This window comes from Rhineura floridana, chromosome 10, assembly GCF_030035675.1.
Source record: "Rhineura floridana isolate rRhiFlo1 chromosome 10, rRhiFlo1.hap2, whole genome shotgun sequence".
In the NCBI taxonomy this organism is placed as follows: domain Eukaryota; kingdom Metazoa; phylum Chordata; class Lepidosauria; order Squamata; family Rhineuridae; genus Rhineura; species Rhineura floridana.
Genome location: NC_084489.1, coordinates 47,747,793 through 47,770,727, shown reverse-complemented (window position 1 = coordinate 47,770,727; position 22,935 = coordinate 47,747,793). Strand labels below are relative to the sequence as shown.

At 42.9% G+C, this 22,935-nt stretch overlaps 1 protein-coding gene across 1 annotated transcript in view; it reads right to left on the bottom strand.

Annotated features, from left to right (window-relative positions):
* The window catches only part of VWDE (von Willebrand factor D and EGF domains), a 77,625-nt gene that overhangs the window by 10,981 nt on the left and 43,709 nt on the right, over positions 1–22,935 (bottom strand). Inside the window, exons 13-23 of the mRNA XM_061586215.1 lie at positions 21,424–21,560; positions 17,698–17,853; positions 17,220–17,324; positions 16,087–16,201; positions 12,894–13,144; positions 12,655–12,763; positions 10,380–10,517; positions 4,765–4,929; positions 1,848–2,534; positions 793–888; positions 614–709 (exon numbers count right to left, since the gene is read on the bottom strand). Of these exons, the coding sequence (XP_061442199.1) occupies positions 614–709; positions 793–888; positions 1,848–2,534; positions 4,765–4,929; positions 10,380–10,517; positions 12,655–12,763; positions 12,894–13,144; positions 16,087–16,201; positions 17,220–17,324; positions 17,698–17,853; positions 21,424–21,560 (2,055 nt within the window). The remainder of the gene's footprint in view (positions 1–613; positions 710–792; positions 889–1,847; positions 2,535–4,764; positions 4,930–10,379; positions 10,518–12,654; positions 12,764–12,893; positions 13,145–16,086; positions 16,202–17,219; positions 17,325–17,697; positions 17,854–21,423; positions 21,561–22,935) is intronic.

The window sequence follows — 22,935 nt, the reverse complement described above, 5'->3', positions numbered from 1 at the left end:
ACTGAATACAAAAATATGTATAGCAAGAGGAATTTGCACCAAAATGCTGATGAATTTTCATGATTTTTTTTAAAATCTGCAAATTGCTGCAGAAATATTGAGAACTGAACTTAAGACTGGAAAAATGAAAAAGATAAACCGCAATTGACAGATTCATCCATCCATACTGCCTTTGACCTGTATATTTAACACACAAAAGATACAGCATGGAGGTAGTGAAGATGGGATAAAACACTAACAGGAGTGTGTGCAGATGACTTATGCATGCATTTCAGCCACCCCAAGAGAAAATCTTTGCACCAGATGCATGGTGGCAAATGATTAGAATGTGATTGCAAGACAGTAGCCTGCTTCACACAGGATGCTATTATGCTATTCTCTATACAGCTGCAGTTCTTCTGAATGTCTTTAGGACCAAGAGTGGTGTACTATGAGCTCCCAATCTTATGGGAACCTTGTGACAAAAATGAAACATGATTTTTCATATTGTTTCAGGTGTTTTCTGGAAAGTGTGAAATAATTGACACTGCTACCTTCTGAGGATCAATATTCACACCATCAATCAGTACACATTTTGGGTTATCCTTTTATATTAAAGAGATAGTCCAATTACCTTCATCACAGATGGAACCACTGAATCCCGGGAGGCATTCACATACATTAGGCTTGGTGCATTTCCCATGGTTTTTGCACTCTGGCCGACATACAGCTGTATAAGAACAACATTAAATTCTTAGATGTATGATGTATGATTATTAAATGCAGAAGATACACACAACATACATTACTCACCAGCCTGACAACTAAGGCCAGAGTAACCAGGCTTACATCTGCATGTATTGGGTGCCACACATTCCATGTTTTGACCGCACGTGTGCCTGCATATTGCTATGAAAGAGAGAGGGGGGGAACATAAGACCAGTAGCTAGTCTGTTCTAAGGTGGTCACTTTCATGAATCAGCTAAAAGCACTGACCTCGAAAACACTATGTTTTTACATAGTTTGTGCAATTATAAAGTTTAAGATGTTCTGTCACTGTCTAGGCCCAGAAACAATGCAAAATTGAAACTGCTATATTTCTAGCAACTTTGCCATGTGTGAGCAACACAGTATATAACATAAGAATGACTACAACACGCAATTGGCAGGCAAGTCAATGACCAGTGAGTAGCCTGCCTGTTTGTGGGGCTATTTGTATAATTTCTATGATCTTGTGGACAGGGTTGGATTTAATGCTGCTGCTCCTTCTCCTTCCCCACTATGACTGCTCTTTATTCACAACTCAGTCATGCAAGTTTTTGCATACAGCAGCAACTACCCTATGTTACTGCACCAATGCAACAATCAATGCAATATGGGAACTGCAAGCTGTCCAATGGCCTGGTTCGCACATAGCTTGCTTAAGCCATGGTTTATGTAGTGAACTAGAGTTAACCACAGTTAACAGATGATCAAACCAGTTATGACTTGTTTCTCCAAAGTTTAGTTTGTTTTCAGCTGCTCTTGCCTTGCACCTTTGTAGTATGGTGAACGCATGGGGTGGGGAGTTCAAACCAGGATTAAGGAAAGGTAATGGGTTCACATGTAATGCCAAGCCATAGTCAAAACAATCCAAGGTTCCTGACCCAGCAGCAAATCATGACTTCACATCATGGTTTGTTAGCAATAGATAGTTAAGCTGCTGGGCTGGGTCTACACATGATGCTAAGCCATGGTTCAATAAACCATGGTTTAGTGATATGTGTGAACCAGGCCTACACTGCCACTGTAAACGTTGGGCATGAAATCTGATACATTACTTATGCAACATAACATAGCTAAACATATGCTATTGTAAATTCCCATACCTCTACAAATGACACCATCTCCATAATAACCAAAAGGACAACGACCACATCTGAAGCTTCCATTTTCACTTGGCTCACAAGGAACCCCACGGAAACAGGGTAAATCTGCACAGGTTAGTAAGCGGGGGACAGTTGGTGCAGTACCTGATTTTTGATCTGTGACAGGCCCTTTGGGTGTCATAGCAAACCTCTCAAAGGTGGTCTGCAAAGCATTGGCCTTACGCTGGCTGAATGGATTTTGGAATTTGTCACCATTTCCTCCTCCCAGTTCTTTCTTTGTTAGTAATGTCTCATTGATCATGTTAGCTCTGCTGCTCAGTGTTACACTGGTTTCTAGGGGAGAATAGGTCTGGTCTTGTGTTGCTGCTGTCTTCTCAGGAGCAATTACCGTATTCCTAAGTGACATGTCAGATGCAGAATTTACTGCTGACTCTTTCTTTGTGTTGCCAGAATGTATGTTTACAGTATTCACACCTAGTGCATAATCTGGGTATCCGCTACTAACAAGCTTTCTAAAAGCTGTTCTCTGTGAAATGAATAAATGTGAAGTCATGGTTGTTTTGGCCACCGAAACGGACAAAGTGCTGCTGGCTATTTCTGTGGGAATGAAATTTCTGGGAACATTTGTAGGATTACGAGGAAAGTTTGTGGTATTTGGAACTTCCGCAGTTGACAGTTGCAGGAAATCTGCCAAGCAAACAGAAGAGAGAAAGAAGAGCATTATGATGAGATCTACATTTTAAAGGAAGCACTTTTAAATCAGTAAAAATAGTCGCCTTCTACGTTTATCTGGATTTTCCCATTCATACTTGCAGTGGTATACTTAGTATCAAAAAGATACTAGAAATACACTGAAAACCCAAACAGCAGCTCTCAGTTGGCAGGGAGCACAAAACATAACTGAGTGTTGGCAGGGAGAATAAAACAAAACCTGCTGTTAACACACTTTAGCATTTATCTATCATCAATAGTCTGCACAAAAAGAGAACCACAGCACAAGCTCTTTCCATATCCTTTCCCATTTTCCTCTCCCTCTCGCTTCAGATAATAAATTCTTTAGCAATTATAGCCTAAGCAAGATGGACAGAAAAACAGAAAAGGGTGTGGAGAGGAGCTCATTTCAAACAAGAGTAACGAGGATGAGGCTCAGAGGACAAATGGGGCCTGGAACCAAGCAATTCAGTGTGGAGTGCCCCTGTTTAGGAACGCAGCCAGCTTGCCATACCTGTTTTAAGCAAATTCCATTCCATTTCCCCCCCTCCCCCACTTTTTCCTCCCCAACAGTCCATTTACATTTTGCAGCCATTGAGCACGCTTAGTCCTCATTGGGCTGTTTTTTGGTTTGTTTGCTTTTCCTTCTTAAGAGTTTCCCCCCCAAAAAACATCAGAAGCAGCTTGCCAGGTGAAGTGAAGCCACTATGCTAGGTTTCTGGCAGGTGCGTTTCATTTGCTTACCGGGAGGGAGAGGGTGAGGCATTGGGAAGGTTGGTGCGGTGCAAACACACTGGCAGATTGATTCTGCCAGCAAACAACAGCAACCCACCTGCTGGGAAGCTAGCCTAGCAACTCTGTTCTCCCCCCCTCCCCCATGAACCACTTCTGCCAAATATTCTTTGTTATTCTGCAAACTTGGACCTGCTGATACCTCCCTCTTGGGCATGGGTGGTGCTGTTCTGGTTTTTACAAAGAGCCACACACAGAGAATGAATTCTACATGTGTATATAGAACACTGGCAGCAAACTGTGCAGAAAATGCATGTCTGTGTCAGAAAATAAAGAAAGTATTATTGTTAGAATTTATTGCTTGCTCTTCACCCAGAGGTCCCAGGGTGGGTTACAACAATGTAAACACCTTAAAAAAATTAAAAGTAAGTGGTCTTCATGGAACTGCACACCTCAAAATACAGGTGAGGAACTATGGCTGGTGTTCAATGCTAATCCTACTCAGAGTAGACCCACTGAAGTTAAAAAACATGCCTAACTTAGGTTCATTTACATGCTGCATGTGGAAACCTGTCACATTATCGAGAAAAGTTCTAATCTGGCCTTCTCCCTGGCATGCTCATTTTTTAAATAAAAAATGTGAAGGGAGTTTTTGACCGGGGGGCATGCACTGAAACATGCAGAAGGAGCCAGGTCTAATCCCGCACATCTCCAGGTAGGACTAGGAATGTCCCTTTTCTGAAACTCTGGAAAGTTGCTGCCAGTGGAGAGCAGGGGTGCAGAGATTTTTTAGCTCGACAGCTGCATTCCTACATAGGCAACCAGTGGTGGGCGGAGCCAGAGGCAAAAGTGTACAGCAGAGGTAGCCAATACGATGCCCTCTAGATGTTGAACTATAACTTGCCTCAGCCACAGCCATCACTTTCAATGGTTAAGGCTGTAGTCCAGCAACATCCGGAGGACACTAAGACTACCTCTGTTGTACACAGTGATGGATGTGACTCTTATCTAGTTACATCCTAGCCATGCAAAGGACAAAGGTTTCTGCACTTGCTGTCCCGTTTCTCCATCTCCCATCAAAGGAGGAAATGTGTTGAAGGACACATTTCAGCCACGCAAAAGCACTTAAGAGGGGTATGGAGCAGCACTGGAGAGGGGTTGTGACCTAGGAAAAGGGGGCATGGTCTGGTTAGAGTCCTGACAACTGGCTAGAGAGGCCTGGAGGTCCAGATTCAGCTGTAAGGACCAAAGGTTTCCCCACCCATGGTTAAGACAATACTGAACTAAATGAACCAATGGTCTGATTTGGGATAAAGTAGTTTCAGAAATAGAATATCCCCACGAACACATTGCTATTAATTCTGCTATTCAGAAACCAGAAGGAATGCCAATAACAATGTCAATTCCCTCTCCTACATTCTTGTCTTTAAAACGAAAAGTATATGAATAACATACATCTGAGATCTTTACTTGCCAGAGACACTTTTGTCACTATGAGCACCAACAATTCTGTGTCCTTGATCTACACTAAGATTTTTGCCCACTTTCACTCCAGTCCTTTCATGGTGGTCTTGTTTGCTATATGCATCTTCTGGGGTCAAAGGATGGGAGACACCCTTGCTTTTTGGCTTTATTTCAGCTACAACATACATAAAAGAACTCCCAATCGAACGGCTACTAAACAAAAGACGAACTTATTGAATGGCCAGCTGTAGAATTTCATACTCACACATCCCTCTCTATGCTCTGGACAAGCAAGAGTTCAAGGCCCCATTCAAGCAAGCAAGAACAGTCGGGGTGCACAGCAGGGCCAGTGAGGGGTATGGCCTGGGAAAAGTTCTGAGGGCCGGGAAGAGAGGTCTAGAGGGCTGCAATTGGCTTTTGGGCCTGAGATTCTCCCACCCTGCAGTACAGTAATTCCTCAACAGCACTGAAGGGCCCAAATATGGAAGCAACCTAGAAGAGAATGTGAAGCTGCTACTGGGCTATGGGATGTCTGGAAACCCATTCTTCCACATGGCAATTTCCAAGATGTAAATGTAGGCCCTACTGGATCATACAGATACGTCTTGACCTGGTAAAGGTGGAAATTTCTCTGGAGGTCTATTATAAGAACTGTAGGATGCCCTCACAGGATGGCTTCTCAGATTCTCTCCCAGAACTGCCTCACCCTATTCCCTCTTTTTCAGTCTTCACATTCCCTCAACAGCTTCCCTTTGGATTTGCTCAGAGTCTTCCCTTCTCCACTTTGGTAGCTCTTTGGGCACCAAAATGATACCTATCCAGGGAATCGAGAGGCTACAAAAGGTCCTCAAATGCAAAGATGTATCACTGAACACTAAAGTCAGGATCATTCAGACCATGGTATTCCCAATCTCTATGTATGGATGTGAAAGTTGGACAGTGAAAAAAGCTGATAAGAGAAAAATCAACTCATTTGAAATGTGGTGTTGGAGATACCATGGACTGCTTTGTGGATACCATGGACTGCGAAAAATACAAATAATTGGGTGTTAGAACAAATTAAACCAGAACTATCACTAGAAGCTAAAATGATGAAACTGAGGTTATCATACTTTGGACACATAATGAGAAGCCAAAGTATGGACACATAATGAGAAGCCATGATTCATTAGAAGATATAATAATGCTGGGGAAAACTGCAGGGAGTAGAAAAAGAGGAAGGCCAAACAAGAGATGGATAGATTCCATAAAGGAAGCCACAGACCTGAACTTACAAGATCTGAACAGGGTGGTTCATGACAGATGCCCTTGGAGGTCGCTGATTCATAGCGTCACCATAAGTCATAGTCGACTTGAAGGCACACAACAACAACAATCTCCCATCTGCTAGTGATTTGAGGAGTATATTTTTTGTTGTTTCATGAAATGTGCCACAAAACTAACCATTACTCACTAAGATGTTAGGTAATCATACTGAAATATCTTTGTTTTACATGTATTTTAATATCTAAGGGGACAATCCAAACCCAAGATCTGCATGGATGAGCAAGTTAGCAGATCTCTGGCTCAGCCAGGGCTATGCCAGCATAAGTATAGCCATGGGGGGGGATGAATTACCATTGAAGACGAGGGCAAGGCTATCTATGCCTTGTTTCTCCCTCCCACTTCTCTCATGGATGGGTTCCTCATTGCTCATCTGCTGTGCCCACTGGGCTGTGTGTGTTGTTGTTTAATACCTTATCGGTACACAATAAAACCACATTCATCCATAATCTGATCTTGGATGAAGGTGCCAATTTGGTAAGCATTACCTGGATAATTGGTGCAACACCAGGGTGCAGGGATGGGGGAAGGAGTTGCTGTGGTTTACAGAACTTCCATCTCTGTCACCAGGAAACCACTCTGTCTTGGAGCTGGCTGTGAGGGCCTGCATCTGGTGTCGGGCCAAGAAGACAGGAAACTAGGGTTGCTGTTGGTGTACCGTCCACCCTGCTGCCCAGCAGCTTCTCTGACTGAGCTAGCATAGGCCATCTCCGCTGTGGTATTGGAGGAGCCCAGAACGAGAGTGCTGGGTGATTTCAATTCCATGCTGAGGCTGCCTCTAGTGTTCCGGCTTGGGACTTCATGACCTCCATGACAACCATGCAGCTGTCTCAAGTTGTCACCAGCCCAATGCATAGGGCAGGGCATACCCTCAACTTGGTTTTTGCTTCAGATGGAGGAAGGGGTGGTCTGAAGATGGAAGCTGGTGGATGTTACCCTATTGTCATAGTCAGACCATTCCTGGTGAAGTTTAGACTTATGGCTCCAGTCCTTCCCTGCAAGGGTGGTGGACAGATTAAGATGGTCAGCCCCTGGAGACTAATGGAATCCACTGGGTTCCTGAATGCTCTGGGGGAGTTCCCAGTAGATAGAGCAGGTGACCCTGTTGAAGCCCTTGTCACGCTGTTCCACAGAGAGGCATGTCGGGCTCTTGATATGGTTGCCCCCGAATGCCCTCTCCAGAATTGTGGAGCCCAGTATGCACCTTGGTATACCAGTGAGCTAAGGGCAATGAAACAGGCTAGATGACGGCTAGAGCGTAAGTGGCAAAAGACGTGCTGTGAGGCTGATCAGGCACGAGTAAAACATTGTAACTGTGCCTACTGTGTGGTGGTGAGGGCAGCGAAGGCAGCCCACTTCTCTGCCTCCATTACATCCTCAAGTAGCTGTCCAATGGAGCTCTTCCGTATTGTCAGGGGTCTGTTGACATCAACTCCAGGAAATGGAGTTTTAGACCCTTCAGAGGCCCACTGTGAATTGTTTGCAAGGCACTTTCAGGGTAAAGTTGCTCACCTCCATAGCAGTCTTGATGCCCCATCCACATCTACTTTAGTCCCCAATAAGGTGTCCAGTGCAACGTCTGCTGCAACTTCTTGGTTTTAGTTGATGCGGCCTGATGATGTAGACAAGGTGCCTGCGATGATGCAGCCAGCAACATGACCTCTCAACCCTTGCCCTCTTGGCTTATTAAAGCTTGCCGAGGGGGTTTGACCGAGTGGATCCAGGGTGTGGTCAACACATCATTGCAGGAGGGAGTGGTTCCAGCCACCTTGAAAGAGGCGGTGATCAGACCACTTCTGAAAAAGCCCACCCTGGACCTATTGGTCTGTGACAATTACTGACCGGTCGCAAACACCCCCTTCTGAGGGAAGGTGATTGAGAGGGTTGTGCCGCAGCAATTGCAAGTACTCTTGGGTGAAACAGATTATCTTGACCTGTTCCAGTCTGGGTTCAGGCCTGGTTATGGGACTGAATCGGCTTCGGTCGTCTTGATGGATGACCTTTCATTAGGAGAAGGACAGGGGAAGTGTGACCCTGTTTCTCTTACTTGTTCTCTCAGCGGTTTTTGATACTGTTGACCATGGTATCCTTCTAGGCCAACTTGGTGAGATGGGTATTGGAGGCACTGTTTTAGAGCGATTCCGATCCTATCTCCAAGGTCATTTTCAGAGAATAGCATTGGGTGATTGTTTTTTGGCCCCCTGGCAGTTGTGCTGTGGGGTGCCGCAGGGTACCATCTTGTCCCCCATGCTGTTTAACATCTATATGAAGCCCTAGAGTGCGATCACCAGGAAATTTGGGGTTAGTCAGCAGTACACTGACAATACCCAGCTCTATTTCATCTGAATTGGGAGAGGCCGTGCAAGCCCTGGACCGCTGCCTGGACTCAGTGGTGGGCTGGATGAGGGCCAATAAACTGAATCTGAATCCTAGCAAGACGGAGGCGCTGTGGGTTGGTGGTTCCCAATTTCAGATAATTGGTCAGTTGCATGCTTTGGATGGGGTTGTACTCCCTCTGAAAGAGCAGGTCTGTAGTCTGGGGGTGCTCCTGGATCCATCTTTGCTGCTAGAGGCCCAGGTGACCTCAGTGGCTACGAGTGCTTTTTGCCAGCTTCAGCTGGTAAGACAGCTGTGGCCATTTCTGGACTGGCCTAGCCAGACCACTTTTGTTCATGCACTGGTAACGTCCAGGCTGGACTGCTGTAATGCGCTCTATGTGGGGCTGCCCTTGAGGATGGTCCGCAAGTTGCAGCTGGTGCAAAATGTGGTAGCAAGACTGCTCACTGGAGCAGGGTATCGCCAACATGTCACCTCGCTGCTGAAAGAACTGCACTGGCTGCCCATTTGCTACCGGGCCAAGTTCAAGGTTCTTGTTTTGGTGTACAAAGCCCTATAAAGCTTGGGACCAGGATACCTGAAAGACCATGTTATCCTTTATATACCCAGTCGATCACTGCGCTCTGCAGGTGAGGGCCTCCTGCAGATACCATCTTATCAGGAGGTCCGTTCTGCACAATGTAGGAAACGGACCTTTAGTGTGGTGGCACCTACCCTGTGGAATTTCCTCCGATTAAATATTAGACAGGCACCATCTCTTGTTATCTTTTGGGCACCTATTGAAGACCTTCCTCTTTCAAGAAGCTTTTTAAGTTGAGACCTTATCTCAGTCTGCATCTATGTTGGAATTGCTTATTAATAAACCTTTTTTAAAAAAACAGTACGTTTTTAACCTTTTCTTTTTTTTTTAGATGTCTTCAGAGCTTTTTAAAAATGTTTTTAAAGATGTTTTGTTATAATGTATTTTAAAGTCTGTTTTTATGATGTTTTAAAGTGTTTTTAGTGCTTTTGTTTGCCGCCCTGGGCTCCCGCTGGGAGGAAGGGTGGGATATAACTCAAATAATAAATAAATAAATAATAAGTCCCCAACCATGGCTCAGTTGAGGCTGGTGTAAGTCCCAAGAAAGGGGGGTTCGGGGGCACAAGGGGAGATCTAAATCTAATCCATACCTCTTTCAGTTCAGTTACGTGACCTGCCAATCTGGCAAAACTTACACTGACAAAAATGGTGGTGCAAGTCAAACTTTATTTTGAAGGCTTGTTTTCCCTCTGCTCAGCTTGGGCCATCTCAGACAGTAGTAGTCTCGCTCCTGAATGGTGTTTGGATTTGGCATTAGTTACGCTGGCTTAACTTAAGCTGGCGTAAATTCTGCTATCTTCCTGTAGTTAGGATCGCTCTGTTAGTCTGCAACTTCCAAAAGTCCACTCATGCAGCTTTGGGAACATTACCATTGGCTTTCTTTTATGTATGCATATAGGTGCCATGATGCACAAGACAGGTGCTGCAGTAAGATGCCTGGGTGCTAGCATGAAAAGTGGTGCCAAAGACTAAGCCAGTCTTCCCCTACCTGGTCCTTTCTAAATGTTGCTAGACTCCAACTCTCATCAACCCCAGCCACCATGGCCAATGATCAGGGACGATGGTAGTCCAAAATATCTAGAAGGCACCAGGTTGGGATAGTTTGCTTAAGCCATCCTGCTCTTTCTGCCTACCCAAGTTTTTCTCATTCCAAGCCACATCTTCTATTCCATACGGTGGATTCAGCTATCAAGCATGACATTCCAATGAAGGTCTATTATGTGGACAGTCTTAGTAGACAAGTTGCTGCCTGCACACAGCTGGCATCTGAAGGGCTATATTAGGCACATCCAATGATTTGGACATGGCTTAGTGAAACAAACAAAACATTAGTGCTTTGGAATAAATGAAAGATGATTGCACTCTTACAAGGATTGCACTCTTACCATAGCATCTTTTCCCATCTCCGTACAGGCCACTGGGACATGGGCCGCAATAATAAGAATCAATAGTATTGAAGCAAGCTACTCCTGGGAAGCATGGCCTGGATTTGCATTTATCAGGGTCTTCTTGGCAATGTCTACCTAAACAGAAAAAAGACATTCAGGCATGTACCAAAGAGCTTTTGCATGGGTTGGCTTCTTCTTCCGCACAGGCAGCTCATGAAAAGAAAATGCCACAAATACTCCAACACAGAAAACAATGTGGGTTCATTGCCTAACCTTCGGCAGATGGCAACCCTGGATTCTCTGGAAACACTGAGTTTCTTATGATAAATTGTTCTATATGCATTTAAGGGAAGGTAGCCTCTTTTGCAAAAGAGGACTCAAGAAAAGATATTTGGAATCCATTTCAGGCAGCTGTGGTGGAGAGTCTGAGTTTTGAGGATATAAATTCATTCTGAGATGCATCCCCCTATTTTTTTAATGTTTAGCTGGTTTAGTAAATATCCAATTCAAAAGTGTTCCTTGTATACTTTTATGGGGTGCTTTGAACATATTTTATATGGAGTGTAAATTTTTAAAATTTTCTTTGCTTTTGATATGGTTTTTGGGCTAGAGCAATACTTTCTACCCTAGCCTATTCCTCAACATTTAAGGCTGCAGTCCATAGCCAATTTCCTGGCAGTAAGCCTCATTAAATTCAGCTGCACTTACTTCTGATGGTAAGTAGAGCATGCATCTTGGTGGCTTTTGATGGAACTGACCACGGTATCCTCCTGGACTGGCTCCATGGAATGGGAATTGGGGACACTGTGTTATGGCAGGACCGAGTCCAGAAAGTAGCATTGGGTGATGTCTTTCGCCCCCCCTGTCAAGTATGCTGTGGGGTGCCTCAGGGTACCGTCTTATCCCCAACGCTATTTAATATCTAAATGAAGCCACTGGGAGTGGTCATTAGGAGTTTGGGGGCAAGGTGTCATCAGTATGCTGAATTTCTCCAGAACATCCAAATCAGAAGGGGCTGTGTGGGTCCTGGCTGGATGCAGTGCTGGGATGAAGAAAAATAAGCTCAGCTTGAATCCTGTCAAGACTCATGGTGGGTGAGTGGCTCCTGTGTCAGAGAGATTAGTCAATTGCCTGCCCTGGATGGGGTTGAACACCCTCTGTGTGCAGTCTGGGGGTGCTTCTGGATCCATCTCTGCCACTGGAGGCCCAGGTAGTCTCAGTGGCTAGAAGTGCTTTTTACCATCTGCACCTGGTAAGACCATTCCCAGACCAGGAGAGCTTGGCCACAGTAGTTCAGGCAATGGTGACTTCAAGACTGGATTACTTCAATGCACCCTATGTGGAGCTTCCCTTGCACTTGACTTGGAAACTGCAGTTAGTGCAGAATGCCGCAGCCAGATTGCCGACAGGAGTGAGACCGTTAGCATAACATTTCTGCTCAGGGAGCTGTACTGGTTGCCAATTTGTTACTGGGCCAAGTTCAAGGTGTTACTATTAGTATATAAAGCCATTAACAGCTAAGGACCAGTTTACTTGTGGGACCACCTTACCTCACATGTGCCCACTTGAGCATTTTAATCTGGCACTGTTGCAGATGCCACATAACACTCATTTTGCACTTGTAAGAAATCATTCTTTTAGTGTGGCAGCACCTACTCTTTGGAATTTCCTGTCTATTGACATCAGGCAGGCACTTTTGCTGTATTTTTTTCAGTGCCTGCTTGAAACTTTTTTGTTTAGGCAAGTCTAGACACACAAATGTTGATGTGTTTTAATCTTTTTAGTCTGTTGCTGTTTTAAAATGCTTTAATTACTTGTTTTTAACTGTTTTATCAGTAATTTTCATGGTTTTTGTAAACCACTCAGATTTTTTTTTACAATCAAGCAGTATATAAATTCTGACAGGTAGATAAATAAATGTATAGGATTGCACTGTGTTTTTATTTCTTATCTTGGCTTCCACTGTAATCTACAAACTGCACAAGCCTTTAAAAGCCAAACTTTGTCTTCTTGCTCAGCGGTTTTGAGAGGCATACATGAACATCAGTGATGCTTAGAAAATATTTGTTCTGCTTAAATAAATCTCACAGTAAACTGAACCCTGAAATCATGCATGTAATTGAATTATTGCTATGTAAATTCAGAATAAGTGACAATTCACCCTGAAGCCCAGGTGTACATTCACAGCGGAAGCTATTTATTCCATCAAAACATCTGCCAAGGCCACAAGGGTTGGATGTGCAGTCATCAATGTTCACTTGACAAAGGTCACCTTCAAATCCTGGCAAGCAAATGCACAGATATTTCCCACTTCCAGGAGGGAAATTGGTATTTGTCACACAGGAGCCACCATTTAAGCAGTCACATGGCTTCATGTTGACCTACAAAAACATACCCAATAAACAGCAGGCTATAATTACTAATGAATGAGAAATTCCATTTATAGTGGAGTTTTTATCATTGCTGTATAAGAGCAATTAGTGTTGGGTATTTGACCACAAAAGTTATTACCTCTATTACAACTTTGGTTATGGCACTGCAGTCATCTGTCACAGAAAAGGTAAACTGCTGAGTCTTTTTTGACATTGCCTTCCATATCAGGAGTCCAGTGGAAGAAAGACTGGCACCCGGAGGGCCAGAATTCAACAAGAAAGCAACGGCAGAGCCTTCTGCATCTGTTGCTGTGAACTGATACACAAAATCCTCTCCGAAAAAGGTCTGCAGCCTTTTTTGCACATTCTGAAGTACAGGAGGCTGATTGTCTGGAGTAAAAGAAATGAATGAGCCATCGTGTGAGAAATTATGAAAAATGGCTGCTAGAAACGTATCAATCTGTTCCCCACCCATCTAGGTAGCCACTGTTAGAGGCTCACTCCAAATGTGCCCGAGTCCAATGCTTTACTTGATCCCATATAGTTGCTTTTCCTTAAGCAGTGCACTAAGGCAGCTTTCCCCAGTGGTGCCCTCCAGATGTTGTTGGACTGGGACATGGAAGACCAGGGTTCACATCCCTTCTTGATCATGAAGCTCACTGGGTGACCATGGGCCAGTCACTGTATCTCAGCCATATCTATCTCACAGGGTTGTTGTGATGATAAAATGGAGAGGGAAAGAAACATGTTTATATCACACCCTGGAGGAAAGGTGGGATATGTGTTGCTGTTGATACCCCATTATTATTGGGATATAAACGTATTAACATTAATTGATTAATTAATTAATTTCCATCATCCCTGACCATTGGTCATGTTGGCTGAAGCTGATGGAAGTTGGAGTCCAGCCACACTTGGAGGGTACCAGGTTGAGGAAGACTGCACTAAAGGATACTGCTAGGGTGAGAGGCAAAACCAGTCCATGACAATGGCCTTAAGCAGCCCAGGATCTGCTCATAGGGATTTCACTGGGGGTGTGAGTTCCTGCACTAAGTGGTCCCCTGCTCCCAATTGGTCCTCATGCATCATAACGGCAGACATTTTTCTAGCAAAGGAATCAAACTCAGTAACGTTTGTGTAATCACTGGTGTCAGTGGGTGCAAACGGGTCTTAAAGATGTACATGTCATGACCAGATGAATGTTTCAGAGTCTTGAGGGACTGAGTTGGATTCAGACTAAGTTAACTGAATTTAAGTCCTACTGATTTCAGTGAGACTTATGACTAACGTGCCCCACAGATTTCAGTGGGGTCTACATTTATATAGCTAAGGCTGCCATCATAACCTTGTCTATGCAGATGTAAGTCCTACTGAATTCAATGGGACTGTCCATGCAGTGTGATCTGCTAGGTGTTCAGGCAGTTTTTCGTCTCTCCTACTAGTATCTACAAATATGAAAGAGTCGGAGCTCAGTGGTAGAGCATCTGCTTTGCATGCAGAAGGTCCCAGGTTCAATCCTTGGCATCTTCAGGTAGGGCTGGGAATATCCCCTCCCTGCAATCCTGGAGAGTTGCAGCCAGTCAATGTAGACAATACTGAGCTAGGTGGACCTGACTTGAAATAAGGCAGTTTCCTATATTTTTATATATAGAAATGGACCATTCCTGTATTCAGTGGTGGCTGGTGCCCATTGAGACTGGTGGGGTGGAAAGGAAAGAGCCAAACACTAGGTGAAGTCGGAGCCAATGAAAACTCCCTGCTGAGTTCTACAATGGCAGCACTGAGACTAAGGAGGATAAAGCTGACAGCCAGGGCTACCCCTTGAACTGGATTAAAGTAAGAAGGCCGGCTGGGACTGACTGAGGTTGGTAGGGCAGTGCCTCACTTGCTCAAACGGACCAGCCACCGTTGCCTGTATTCCTAAATGCTCACTTGAGTTGAGAAGATATAAACTGGCCCATCATGCCTTACTCTCCTGCTCGGGGGTAAATAAATTTATTTATTTATTTATAGAATTTATTAGTCGCCCACCTGGCTGGCTGTCCAGCCACTCTGGGCGACGTACAACATAGGCATATAATACCTAGACATTGAAAATCTAAAAACAATGAAGATAAAATCTAGCCCACCCCAAAAGCCTGCCTGAAGAGCCAGGTCTTCAAGGCCCAGCGGAAACTCATCACAGAAGGGGCACGGCGGAGATAATTTGGGAGGGAGTTCCACAGGGTGGGGGCCACAATTGAAAAAGCCCTCCACCATGGAGACCATAAATACTACATTTTTACATGGTACCATGTATATACACAACCCTGTCAAGTACATAAAGTGCTCTAGGCACTCAATAAACATTTTTGTTCCAGGTGCATCCACTACAGAGCAAAATGGCACAAACCTGTCAGGAAATAACAAACCCATGATGAACTCTCACATCATCCTTGCGCTGGCAGTTAGGAACAAAATGTACTGATGCAAGGTAAGCAACTGCTAGATGGTAATTTCATCCAAAATTTTTCCTCCTTTTTCATAAAGAAGTGTAAAGGGGATATGTGCTGCTCCAAACTCTCAGGCAGGGATGGGGAACCCGTGCTCCTTCAGATGTTGTTGGACTCCAACTCCCATTAGCCCATTCAGCATGGCCAACAGTAAAGGATGATGGGAGTTGTAGTCCAACAACATCTGCAGGGTCAAAGGTTTCCTATCGCTGTAGGGATGTAGTCCCCGGAGCAACGCTTGAGTCACTCCCAACCAGGGATGGGTGAGAAATTAGATTCAGTTCACATTTCAAGCGGAATCTATCATATTTGCTCTTTCCGAAACAGTATGAGAACTAAAGCACAGCCATTCTTCAAAATTTGCACTTATTCAAATTTTGCAATGCATTTTTGCCAACCAATGTTAAGGGAAAGTGTGCATTAAAATGAATATATGAGTGAAAATAACATACAAAAATACATTATATGATGAGAAATTGCTTGCAAAAATGAGTACGTTAGTCAAAACTGCCTACAAAAATCTGTTTATTAGGAGAAAATTGCACTAAAATTCTGTAGAATTTTCACAAAGACTTTATTTAAAAAATCCATAAATTGCTGCAGAAATATGGAGAATTGAATTTAAGATTGGGAAAATTAGAAACTATGAGAACTAAAACTGGCAGATTTTTCAATTCCTTCTTCCAACTATATGTCCTCAACTCCCCGGAGATGTGTCTTCCAGTCATTATATTTACATTACAGATGGAAAATGTGCATGTTGTGTACCTTTTGAAAAACGAATCATTTGTTAGGTTTAGGTATTTGAACCAGTGAGCTTCATAAATAATTATAACTTACTTTCAGCAATTGACCAAGTTAACTTTGATATTTCAGGTCTGCAGAGTAAGCAGGGGCTGGTGGGATTTGTGTCCCCTTCACCATAACAAAGTCCATCTATGTTGCATGTTTTCTCCTTTGAAGAAACAACATTATTTATTAAGACTTTGGAATGTTTTTTCCCTGCATACTCCAAGACATATTTATTTATGTGCCATAAACTGTCACAATAGTAGCCCACAAGTTACTCTTGTGTGCTCTCCCCTGCTCTAATTTTTGCATGATTCACAGAGAGTTCACAACTTGCAAAGGGCCCAGCATTACTTTGTACTAAAGATGCTGTTTTTACCTCCGTTTTGTTTGCACCATCCACAGTAAGGGCTCAATGCCAGCGGCAAACCTAGTGATTTCTATTCACACTGGAGGGGAAGGATCAATAATGCAGTTTCCTAATGACCACTCCCTCTAATTTAACATTTCCACCCCCTCTGGTTACTTGGCAACCGAGCATGCCCAGGAGGAGAAAGGCCTGAAATAGAGCCTTTTTCCTCTTTGGGACAGCCAATGCATCAGGAGCTATTTCTAGAATGAACCCAGTTGACGTTGCCACAGGAGTTGAGAAGCAGCAAAAATAGAGGTAAGGCATTACAGGTAACAGATATATTGCCTGCTTTTACCTTATGAATCCTGTAAATTCAGGTTTCCACAATCTCTGGCTGTTGGCCACATTGTCTGGGGCCAATGGAAGTTATACTCCAACAACATCTGGAGGTTCCTCATTGGCCACCCCTACACACTTAGCTGGGAGTAAGTCTCATTGAACTCAATGGTGCTTACTTTTAAGTAGACATATATAGGATTGCACTGTTAGTTCTATGTATCTGATGAAATGAACTCTACCCATGAAAATATGTGCCATAAATAAATGGGTCAGCCTTTAAATTGCCACAAGGCTGACTGCTATAACAAATTAACATGGTAAGCTGTGTGTGTATTGCAGATTTAGTTGACTTATTAATTGATTACACCATTAAAACATATACTGTATGATTAAGTTAAGGTTTTTCAATGAGCTGACAGCTCTACTAGATGTACCTTCTAGCACCAATGAGGGTGTAAATATTCAAAATGAAAAATAACAAAAAAACACTTGCCTTTAACATGCATAATCCGTTTGACTGTGGATCACATATCTGACAAGCTCCGTCAAATAAAGTCACTGTTTTAGGGTTGCTATAAGTGAACCCATCATTAGAAATCTGTTTAGACATATAGAAATAGCTCTTTGAGATATACAAGCATCCAAAACAGGATGTCGCAGCATTTTACAACTGACAACATGCAACTTAGCCCTTAATGGCTTGGGTCCTACATATTTTAGAATGGGTGTGGGGAGAAGGTAGATTAGAGTCTATTGGCAGACCTCGGAGTGACCTATTATAAACATTTTCCCCCATGGTACAATGTGCATTTTTTCATACTGTGCATTTCTATGCTTTCAAATGGTTTTATAAGCCATATATTTATATCTGGGGCATTTCCTTGGTTCAGTTCTGGGAACGGCGGGAGAACAATTTGTTAAAATAAATAAATAATCTCAATTACTATATAAACTAAATCTCTACAAGTTACCTTAATTTGCCACCTTGCAATGGGCTGGTCATCCACAAGATCCAAAGCATCCGTTTGATATCCTTTAGTGGGAAGTTGGCAATCAACGGTTCTGGTGTTGTGGAAGGCCGCACGGATGAATACAGATTCCCTAAGCACCCATTTATTATCACTGTACTGAATTAAAGGACCAATAAGCCTGATTTAGTGAAACTATGAAGACAACACAGTATGATATTTAAAGAACTTTTAGTTTTTTTGCCCTGATTTAGCAACTTGAAAGGCTGCCACACAGAGGAGGGCCAGGATCTCTTCTCGATCATCCCAGAGCTTAGGAAACAGAATAATAGGCTCAAGCTGCAGAAAGCCAGATTTCAACTGAACATTAGGAAAAACCTCCCAATTGTTAGAGCGGTACGATACTGGAACCAATTGCCTAGGGAGGTGGTGGGCTCTCCAACACTAGAGGCATTCAAGAGGCAGCTGGACAGCCACCTGACAGGTATGCTTTAATTTGAATTCCTGCATTTAGCAGGGAGTTGAGTTGGACCCTATGGCCTTATAGGCCTCTTCCAACTCTACGATTCTATGATTCTATAAATGGGGTTTTTGCAGGATCAATGCATTATCAAGTCAAAGCCATATAGCCAAGTCAGAAAAAGATCCATGATTGGATCTCCTTCTTTTTTTAAAAAATAAAGAGTACATGCAGTCATGAAGGCACTGATTTAGAGCTGGGTTATGACACTGGATGAGGGCCAGTTTCAGCTGTGATTTGCTTTCCAGGCTGAAGCATAAATGTAGATGCCAGCTTGTGTGTGCATGCAATTTGGATTGGAAAACCAGTGCAAGAAAGAAAAGGCTTAAACCACAAATATCCAGGATGTTACATCTCGTTATAGAGAAGTGCCCCATCTGCTCTATACATTTAAAGCAGTATCAAACCACTTTGTCGCAGCTTCCTGCGGAGAATCCTGGGGACTGTAGTTTCTTAGGAAACCCCTATTCCACTCAGAGCTACAATTTCCAGAGTGGTTTAACAATCAGTCCTTCTTTCCATGGAACTCTGGGAACTCTGTGGGGGAAATATGGATCTCTTAACAACTCTCACCATCCTTAACAAACTACAGTTCCCAGGATGCTTTAGAGCAAGCCATGACTGTTTAAAGTGGTATGATACTGCTTTAAATGTATGGTGCAGATGGGGCGAAGGAGGTATGCCTGACATTTTTTTTTGTAGCATACTCTGAAATGATTCTCATTTACAATGCCAAAGCATCCAATTTCATCCACAGATGACGAGGTTCTCATGGGCCACTTTTGATATTGTCAATCAACTCTTTATTAACACACTTAAATATTAGGCAGGCGCCAATTCTGTTATCTTTTCGGCACCTATTGAAGACTTTCTTCTTTCAACAAGCCTTTTAAGTTAAGACCTATCCCAGTCTGCGTCTGTGTTGGAATTGCTTTTAATATGTTTTTTTAAAACCTTTTTTCTTAACAATATGTTTTTTAAACCCTTTTTATTTAAGATGTTTTTAAAGCTTTTTTAAAGAATGTTTTTAAAGTTGTTTTGTTTTAAGGTACAGTAGGACCCCGCTTTTACGGCGCATGCTGTTCCGGACCCCCACCGTAAAGTGGAAATCGCCGTAAAGCGGAACCCCATTGACTTTAATGGGGTGCGTTGCGCGAAAATGCCACAAAAATGCCACAAAATGCCGCAAAAGCGGCTTTAAAAGAGGGGAGGGAAGCCGCCGCATTAGCAGAACACCGTTAAGCGGAGCGCTGGTAAGCAGGGCCCTACTGTATTTTAAGGTCTGTTTTTATGATGTTTTAAAGTGTTTTTAGTGCTTTTGTTTGCTGCCCTGGGCTCCTGCTGGGAGGTAGGCAGGATATAAATCAAATAATAAATAAATAAACAAACAAACAAACAAACACATAAACACAATGGACGGCATGTTCATGGGCTATTTAGAGTAAAAGTGCTTCTGCTTGCTTTCTCAGGAGGATCTCAATCCTCTCTACTTTCTTTAGATCAACTTAAATACCTTTGGCTGCAGACACACCAGTTACTTCAAAAGCAGCCTGGCTGTTTTCTCCAGCTGCATTTTGAGACAACTCTGCTTATGTCTGGACACATCTCCTTTCCCACTGCTGATGAGGACCACCCACAGAGAAGCGTTGGGCCAATCATTGTGTCTGCCTGAGCCTACAGCAAAGCATTTACATTGGACACACCTGGGAGTGGCAATGGGGTTGATGGCCAACCAGTTATGAAGTCTATGTGAAGCTGACTTCAAGATAAAACGCCTTGGAGTAAAAGGGGGCAGAGTTTTCCTGGTGTTATGTGTCTCCACGTTCAGAAAATGGAGGTGGAGGTGCACTGAAGCCAGCAAACTCACAAGTGTGTTTCTACCTTTTGTGTGGGCCAACTAAAAACTCACAAAGTAATGACCAAGTTTTCAAGTTCCCCAGAACTATTCTTCAAGCTGAACGTTAAGCAAAAACACACAAACAAAAAAGCAGTGGGTGGGTTAGAAGGGAGAGAGAAATAGGGGTAATGCTGGGGGGCATACTGAAAACAGCCTGCATTTTGTAAGATGGAGTGGAGGAGGTATTATGCAGCTGTGCAACACAATTCCATGCATACATGCTTGGAAACAGGTTCCACTGTGTCCAATGGGGCTTGGTCCTAGAATGAGCGTAGGATTGCAGCTCTAATTAGGTCAGATTGTGCTGTCAGCGAGCAAAAAGGTATCAGGTTGTGCCAGAGGCTACTACAGAGAGAAGCAACGGCTGTTCTTCCTTTGCAAAATATAAAAAGTAGTCATTATTCAAATCTCACAGACTCACATGGTGACCACAATTTTTGTCTGCTCATTAAAAAGATAGCGTAGACTACACAAACTTATTTTGGGGGGGGGCAGGAGAGTTTGGGACAAAGAGTTTTGCTGCTGAAAGTGTTACATCAATATTATCTTGCAATGAGTGAGGAGCCTGACAGTTCAAACTGTGATAAGTGAACTCCCAATAACTGTCTCACTAGGAGTTTGATCAGAGTTCGCTTAACTTAATGGGGTGTAAATGTGTTGTTGGCTTTCTCATTTCAAACTGACTTGCAGATGAGAGGATCCATGTTGTGTGTAAGGAAAATCCATAGCCTGCCAAAATAACCTCAGCATAGGCTGGAACTAGCCGAGCAAAAAGATTCACTGGAAAAAGAAAATGTTTCCTATTGGATTGACGTGAAAATGGAATTTCTTATGCATAAGGGATTAAAAAACAAGTTGTATTCTTTCTCTTGTTTAAATTCAGAAGCCAAGTGCTAGTTTGCTAGAATAGGCTTCTGATACTTGCCAAAGGTCTTGGATAAGCTCCAACCTGAGTAATTGCTTTCTTCCCAACAAAAATCCTCCTGTAAATTTTACTTGCAGTCTTGATATCTAACTGCTAATGCAGAACTAAGCAGTTGCAACTCACCTCTTCTCTGTATGGGACTTTCCAGTCTGTCATCTTTGCACATGGCCAAAAGGTACAGACAAGACAAGAAAACATACTGAACTAGATTTTTTTACATCTTTTCATTTAGCAGGCTCTACGACCTGTAATTTCCTCAGTCAAGAACAAGTGAGGGATCCGCATGAGGAGAATATGGATGCAGCCTGGCTTAGAGGACCTTTGTGTTCTGAAAACTTGAACATTGAATCTTTATGAATGTTAGTTTTATTGTGTAAAATAATTTACCTGCAACTTGTTAATTTCACATCTGAGGTCTGGCGATGCCATGAATCCATAGCCAAAAGCTCTTACAGTTGTGCAGTCATATTGCTGGACATCACATAATCCTCCGTTATCCAGCTCTATGATTTCTGGAACCTGATCTTTGAAATAAAAATAAGAAAGTGGAATGCTGAGTCAATAAATGGACCCTTCATGCCAACAGCATAAAAAGGCTTTTGTGGTTGTCAACAAATACCTATGAGATAAATAAGGGGAAAACAGCGTAATGCAGACATAATATCTGGGCAAAGAATCAAACTAATTTCAATGTATTTTTCACTGACAGTTTCTCTGTCAAATTCTCTAGAGAACATTCCTCATACTATATTCTGCTAAAGTGCCTAGGTTTCACAGACAGTGGCCGAGAAGGTAAACCTGCTTTTGGACTTGAAAATTTCAGACTGAAGGAGGTGTCTGGTAGTGGTGATGGTGGTGAGGCTCATAAACGGATACCGTTCCATACAGAAATATTCTCTGCTCTTAGAAAACTGGATGTCAGAGATAAGTGCTCTCAATTAGAATGCTTCTCTCTGATGAAGAAGCTATTGTGATGAATGAAGCTCTGATGAAGATACTATTGTATTGTATGTGCAGAGCATTCTTTGCTACAGGGAGCATAAAATCACATGAGCCTCCCCCTGCAATATGAAGTTGTACAGCCCAGAAACAAGCTTATCTCTCCATAATACATTGTTTGTGAGAACTTCTAAGTTACCTTGCCTAATTTTCATTTAGTAATCTCCTTGCATAGTTTTCATTTCTTTCAAAGCACCCTGTGACTGATCTAACGGAGTCTTCAGACAATCATGTCATACCATCATTATTGTCTGGTTGTATGATGCAGACATGGGATGTATCTGAATTCGTCAGAGGGTCTGGCAAATTTGAAACTACCACCAGGCTGTGCTGGGCTTCATCATAGCTCTGTAGGTGACTCTATTACATCATGCAAGTTGTTTTATGACACTGGGACTCATTTCTTCTTGGCGTGGTAAAACCAGTATTAGGAGATCCTAAAGTGGGGTTAATCTGAGTAATGAAAACAAGTTAGGGAAAGGCTGCAACATGTTTCCCATGTAAAAGGTCCCAGGTGCAATCCCTGGCATCTCCAGGCAGGGCTCCTGTCTGAAACCCTGAAGAGGTGCTATCAGTCAGTGCAAACAATGTCACACTAGACAGATCAATGATCTGACTTGTTATAAGGTCCTTTCTGAAATTCTGAAGAAAAGCTATTTTGTTTTCTTGCAAGAGTCAAGTGTTCCCTAAGACAGGGGTTCCCAAACTGTGGTCCATGAACCACCAGTGGTTCACGAGCTTCATTGAGGTGGTCCACGGCATGTCTGCATTAAATATTCATATTAATTGTATTAGTATTGCTTCTTTTATTTCTTATAGTGTATTTTCAGACCGTTTGATTGCTATGGAATGCAAATTGTAATACAATAAAATACATATACAATTACAAAACTATACAGC